This window comes from Magnolia sinica, chromosome 12 (genome assembly GCF_029962835.1).
Source record: "Magnolia sinica isolate HGM2019 chromosome 12, MsV1, whole genome shotgun sequence".
Lineage (NCBI taxonomy): Eukaryota > Viridiplantae > Streptophyta > Magnoliopsida > Magnoliales > Magnoliaceae > Magnolia > Magnolia sinica.
In genome coordinates, this window is record NC_080584.1 from 74,298,401 (window position 1) to 74,305,455 (window position 7,055).

Below are 7,055 nucleotides of genomic sequence, written 5' to 3' on the forward strand. Positions count from 1 at the left end.
TGATTCCTACTTGCCGTAGCTTGGTGGTCATTCGTTGGATCCTTGTCGCGGTCACATTTGTCTTGTGTGGTGTATTTTTTCTTCTCCACAAGTGAGTGATATTGGGTTATGCTAATTATCTATAGACAATCTTGGCATTCACAGTTTATTCAGAGTTGTTATATATGAGAATGAAGTTGCTAATCTTGATAACCATATGATGTATGCTTTGTATGTTTATTGAGTTGACTTACATTTGTCAGTGCTTGCTCGTCCTGTTTCTTTGATCTCTGCCTTGGATTCCTCGGTTCTGTTGCTTAATTTTATTTTTCATTTTAATTCAGGCACTGGCGGAAGAGGTGAGGGCACGGTATGACAAAGTGATTTTTAAAGTTGTTGATCTGGTAATTTGATTTTTTTTTCCACTGATCTTGAGTAACTTCTGAGAATTTATAGTTGTTGGATCAGTTGTTAGATGGTTAGATGTTGATGAAAGGATTGAATTTTGTGACAGGATGATTATGCGGTCGATGACGATGAATATGAGGAGAAGATGAAGAAAGAAACTATATCATTTTTCTTTTTAGCAACATAAGTTAGAGCCTTTTTTAGATTGGTTTAAATTCCTGTTCTCTCAATTTTTATATATGTATCTATTTTTTAAAATTCAGATATGGAGATGGTGAGCCAACAAATAATGCTGTAAGGTTTTACAAATGGTTTACAGAGGTGAATTTTGAGAATTTCAGCTGAGATGATCTCCTTTTATTTCTTTTCTTTTGAATTTGCATGGTGATTTCTATTACTTGGTTTTTTCAAGGGAATGAGAGTGGAAACTGGCTTCAGAACCTCAAATATGGTGTTTTTGGGCTTGGAAATAGGCAGTATGAGCATTTTAATAAGGTTAGGGGAAAAAAAGATGTTGAATATTATGGGCTTTTAGTCATTACACTTCTTTTACCTTTTGGCTGCTCCTGACATTTGGTTTATGCTGTGTTTTAAAAAACAGATAGCTAAGGTGGTGAATGACTTGATTGCAGAACAGGGTATGTGTTTTAGATAGCCTGATTCCCTTTTCTTTTTCTTTATTATTTTTTTCTACGTTTGGACGATATGGGCTTGTTGAGGTCATTGAACTTGATTAAGTGATATCCAACTGTGTCATCTTTGTATGCGTTATTAAATACCTACCTCTTTCCATGAATTAGTTGCAAAATCCCATCTTAACCAATGAACTTGCCTCTATCAATGGTATCTGCCTTACATTTGCTGGATTAATTTCATGGTTTACTTCAATTGATGAATTCATGACCCATTGTAATTGGTTAGAAGTTCTATTTGTGTCTTTTTCTGTTGAAATAAAAATTGCGGCACTGATTCAATTGGGATTTTGATCAATTTAGTGATTTGTTATAGATTAATAAATATGATTTGTATTAAGTGCCATTCATTTCTCCTCATTATGTTACCTGTTAACGTCATGAGGAAAATGTGTCTTTTTAACCGATATAGGGCAGGGTCTTGTTCATTAGCTTTGTATTTTTTTGTTTTTAATATGATGTTTACTGAGTTTTGGTGATGCTGCTATGCTCACCCCTCTCTAGATGCACCTTTATGTGCAGCACGTGTGCTAAGAGAATGAATGCAAAATTATGATTCGGGATAGTCCGTTTGGCATGCATCCTCTGAACGGGTGTACAAGGGGCCCCTAGCAGCAAGATGAATGAACACAAAAAATTAGGATTCAGTATGGTGCATTCATGTTGCTCCACAATTATACGTTGAATGGGCACTTTGGCAAGTGTATTTTTAGCCATACATTCCTTATGTTGTATGCATTCATTTGCATGGTGGGGATCACCTTATGCATTGTTGGATATCCCACGCACTTGCCAAGTTGGCATTTGTGCTGTGTAAAGATGTGTTTGCAAATGATTTTGCTTGCTCATTGATATTTTAAGTTAGATAGTCTTTAAAATGTTTCTGTATAATGTGCATAACAGTACATTCAAATTACACTACAAAAGAGGTGTTGTATTTATGGAGTTCTAGAAAGCTTGACCATTCTCTAGAAACAATTGCATGTGAAATATGTTTGGAACCAAAAGCATTTTTCAGTTTGGATGTGTATGGTGTTCATTGTATCTGATGGATCACTCTCTTTTTTAATTTAGGACTTTGCAATCAATAGAGCAAGAGTGTTACTGAGTTTGCTTATTTCAGTTTTGATAGAAAGTGCTATTGTACATCCCATTGCTTTTATGCAATTCTCCTAATCCATTGATGGTAGCTCATATCTGTTTTTTTTTTTCCTTTTCTATAGGTGGCAAGTGGCTTGTCTCGGTGGGTCTTGGAGATGATGATCAATGCATTGAGGATGACTTTACTGCATGGTGTGGAGAACTTTCATATTTCTCAGCATCTCTTTGATAGACTATAACCCTTCCACACTAGATAATACCAGATGAACCTAACATTTGTAAAATAGTTTGACTTACCTCATCTTTTTTTCCTGATGCCATTTATTTTGTATATTCATGCCTATTCCTTAGTTTGGAGCTAATTTGTTCAATCTCCATTCGATAAATGGTTGTCATGGCTGTTCGTGGAATGCATGTGTCATATCATTATTCAGGATTGTCCTAGCTATTTGGCGTTGGCTATTAAATGCGTCTGTTTCTTTGTGCTTGTGGTGGTGAGCATCTTCTTTGTTGCATCTCATATATGATGAGTGAACTGTGGCGTTCTGTTTGAAGCTCAACTTTAGGGAACTATTCAGGACCACCTACAAATATTCAACATTGAGACGAAGGCAAAAATGAAATCACATTAGATGCCTGAGCAGGTGATAATGTCATCCAAACTTTATTAGCTTACTTTTCGATTTGTTTCATAGGTTGTTTCGTTTCTCAATTAGTTTCCATGCTAGATTGTTATATTCACGGGTTGTGTTTTGGAAGTGGATTACACTAAAGATGTTGGGGCTGGTCACACAAACATCAGTGTATCATTGGTCAATAGAAGGTAATATTGCGTTTTTCTTTTCGTACAAAGGTTCTTTTGAGCTACATTCAGTTTCTTGCTTTTCTTTTTTGATAGATCAATTTATATTTCAATTAGGAACTTGCATTACATTGTTGAATTGCTGGCTTTAAAATTTACAAAACTTATTTGTAGGTGATTTAGAGTGTATAAAGATTTGTTTCAGATATTTTGATATGTAACCATGTGCTAATATTTGTTATATGTTCTATACTTTATTTCACAGAAACTGTTTAATTAAGGTTTGATTTATTTCATTATAGGCATTGTCTACCCGTAATATGTTAGTTAAAAACTGAAATAGGAAGCAATTTCTTTACAGTATATGCCTAGGAGGGCTTCCATGAATTTTATTTATTGCCTATCATATACCAAGAATAACTAAGAGTTTCCCTGTATCTTATTGGGGTAAGCTAATATGGATTCAACACTACTATATCAGCTGATGTGAAATTGATTTTCTGAACCCCACTCAGCAGGCCATGCATCTACCGTGGCTACGATACCAATGGCTACGGTTGTACTGTGGAGCTAGTCATATTTAGCTACGGATTTTAACCGTAGCTTTTAACCACTTTTGCAACAAAAATTGATGATTTAGCGGTGTCCAGCACAACTGTCAGTAAAGGTACTGGCTGCCAGTAAAGCCTTCACCGACTGAGGCTTTACTAGCTGTTAGATAATCGCAGGCAAAGGATTTGCTGGCGGTTTTCTTAGCCTTTGCCAGCGGTTTTGACCACTAGTAAAGGCTAGTTTTCTTATAGTGCCCTATTCAAAAGTCTGTTTTTTCAGGCTCGAGCCCAGCCCATTGACACCCCTAGCTAAGTGGTTTTTTGTTTCATGTTTCAAGAAACATGAGTTTTGACTTGATCAAGAACGAAAACTTGCACTTACATATCTTATCAAATTCTGCGAATCGTCTCTGAAACAGAGGTTGTTCCTCTTGCCATTAATGACCTCTAGCAGTAAGACTCCAAAGCTAAAGACATCTGATTTATCTAAGAAAAGCCCATCTATAGCATACTCTTTAGACATATAACCACTACATTCAATTTTTCTACATAAGGTTTAGAGTCTGCTGGAGTTCTCAATATGGTGAACCAAAGATACAACAATGGGCCCAACTGTGGATGGCTAGTGCACCGAAAAATTCCAAGACAGGAAAATTCAAAGCTTTCAACTGGTGACCAGAAAATAATTAATGGTTAAAATGGAACAATGATCTGCATAACAGAAAGACGACATGGATTTGATGACTCGAACAGGTGCTTTTGTTCCATAGGCCATCCATGTTGAACCCATCATATCCATATATTTGGACTGATAAGCCATGGGTCCAACTTTCGCAAACTAAAAATCAAGCAGATCACTTGAGATATCCTTAGTCACTCTTTTTTTTTTTAAATTATTTTTTAATTATTTTTTTTTCCGGGGGGGAGGTGTAACGCCCCGACTTTTCAGGACCCGAGTATATAACCCGTGTCCTAAAAGCTCAAGTGTTAACTTTAAAGGATGGTCAAATTTGAGTGTACATTTTTTTTCCTTCATCAGAGTAAGCAATGAACGTAGTGTGGACAAATCGACATAAAGAAAAATTTCATTATCGTTCAAATATACAAGAAGCTGCCCATAATGACTTATATAAACCAATGTCTCTGAATTTAAACAAGTACAAGATTTACATGATTTAATACATGAAGAATAACAGAAAGCATATAAACATAAGCCGCGAGATCACGCAGCTCCTCCAAGCAAATACAGTCATACATCCATGGCGATCGTACCATACTCCTCATCAAGTCCGAACAAGCATATTATTTAAGCTACCTGTATTACCTGTACAGTTGTATATTTGATGGATGAGTAGACAACTCAGTGTGAATTTCTCTCAAGATTATACACCGCCGCATTAGGTAAGAAATAGTATAAAACATCCAGACAACTAAAACTGAGTAAATGCAGTCTTATTAGATGCATGGATGCATGAATTCAATCATCGACCCAGGTAAAACATCAAGACGGTCTGTGCCCCGAAAAAAACATCCAGACAGGCAATGGGGTCGTCACCCAAGGATGTGACTGGTCATCAGCATAACAATCAGCGTAATCGCTTGGGCATGAGTGATCCAAGTCATCATCTTAAAATGATCGGCTGGTCATTAGCGCAACAGGCGGCGTAATCGTATGGGCATAATGATCCAAGCCATCGTAATATGCTATGTGTACATAATTTGCTAGCCCATTATTAGTCCAATTGCAATCACCTATTTTAGAATAAGCTCACGGTCACTGCGGGGAGCACAGGGCCTAGCATAGGCCGATGGCTCGGGCATAATATCCCATGAATACTATCCCCGGCCTATGAGGCTACCATCTTGGGATGTTTAATGAAAACCTGTCGACTAGTGGCCAATCATATTACAGTATATGGGGCTTACCATCGCATGGTTGCACAGTATAAAACATCGAAACCATATAGGAAAAATACTAGAACAAAGCCACATAGGGCGATATCAAACACGCCACATAGGGCAATTATCAAAATAAGCCTCATAGGGCGAGTATCAAAACCATGCGATAAAAGATCATCCTTGAAAACCATTGGACACAACAATCATGGGTGGTAGGCCCACATCAGTGATCCATTTAGACCACCACTCAATAACCACTAAGTCGAAGGTTCATTTTAATCACAACCAGTCAGGTTACATCCCAAGTATGGGTGTACATTTATAGGTGGGGGTTTCCCACTAATGTACTAGTTTAAAGTCCATAAGCAATACACAAATAATCTACAAGCATGAACAAATGTACAGGATGAACATCAAGTAAACAACATATCAATTTAATTTCCACCAGCTAACACATGTGATTATAAGAGAGAGATATCGATTATAATTTTTAATAAAAACTATAACTTAAGCTAATGAGAAGATGAAAAGCTTAAGGGGAAGAATCATCACCTTATGTTTTGAATCGCCTTCTAGTGTCGTTAAGTACTTGCGCCCTTAGAATTGTATCCTACTACAAATCATGAACTTGTACAATTAGGTCCAAGTTCTAATCACTACCTAGGGTTTAGATTATTTATCTTAAGGTTTTAATGTAGAATTTAGAATTTTTATCCTAGGGTTTAGCCTTAAACTTAGACTTTAGGATTTTAATCATAAATTATTAATAATATTATTATCATTATTATTGTACAATGGATTAAGTAATATTTTTATTAGGAGTATAAATTTCTCAGTATTAATAATGATGGTTCGTACATCCACATTTAGATGTACCACATTATCCAATATTCTTATACTAACCAACCATCTTCTAAATAATATGGGTAATAATAATAGAATATTTACCAGTGAAAATATAATAAGGGTTAAGACTAATGATTATATTAACAAGTATTATACAAGGGAAGTCATGAATATTTTCTAATTCTAATATTAATTGTTATTATTAATGAATCCAGATATTAGGATCTATCATGATTTATGACACTCTACTATTAGGCCCAAAGCTCAACTTATTATTTACATTTTACGTATAGGTCTAGGGTTGAGATTAATTAAGTCTAGGATAAGTTATAGGATTTAATATGCCAATTGATGTACGATTATTCACTATACTAATGATATTAGTAATTGCAAAACTGCCATTGATACTAGCGATCATTATTAGCTATCATGACAACTTTAATCCTTACGATGCTATTATGATATACTAATAATGGTAACGTTGAAAGTAACTATTGTAACTTTGTTTGTAATAACTAGTTTTAGCATAGGTTATCCATCATTGGTTAATCATATCTAAGGTTAGTAAATCTTAATAATAAGAGTGTATCAATTATATTAATACAATGAGACATGTCTAGTGTAGAAGGAAAATATTGACTCATTGAGTCGACTCAGTTGAGTTGGAAAGATTACCTGATGATGATTCCTAGCACTAGGATCGGGACAGTGAGCCCCTACATCATCGATCTGCTGACTGAGTACGATCCCCGAATAATATGGGATTCGGGTCAGCCC

The 7,055-nt window shown here is 35.7% G+C and overlaps 1 protein-coding gene across 2 annotated transcripts; it reads left to right on the plus strand.

The window, feature by feature from the left end:
* Nucleotides 1-321: 321 nt before the first annotated feature.
* LOC131220646 (NADPH--cytochrome P450 reductase 2-like) lies at nucleotides 322-2,845 on the plus strand. Of its 2 annotated transcripts, XM_058215442.1 has the most exons (7): nucleotides 322-383; nucleotides 494-570; nucleotides 651-708; nucleotides 800-882; nucleotides 989-1,025; nucleotides 2,303-2,372; nucleotides 2,615-2,845. In XM_058215442.1, exons 3-7 carry the CDS (start codon nucleotides 696-698, stop codon nucleotides 2,676-2,678), a joined length of 267 nt encoding a protein of 88 aa, XP_058071425.1. In that variant the 5' UTR covers nucleotides 322-383; nucleotides 494-570; nucleotides 651-695; the 3' UTR covers nucleotides 2,679-2,845. The 2 variants fall into 2 exon arrangements, 1 of the variants encoding a protein (XP_058071425.1); XR_009158751.1 differs by lacking the exons at nucleotides 322-383; nucleotides 494-570 and having other exon boundaries at nucleotides 993-1,025.
* Nucleotides 2,846-7,055: the final 4,210 nt, after the last annotated feature.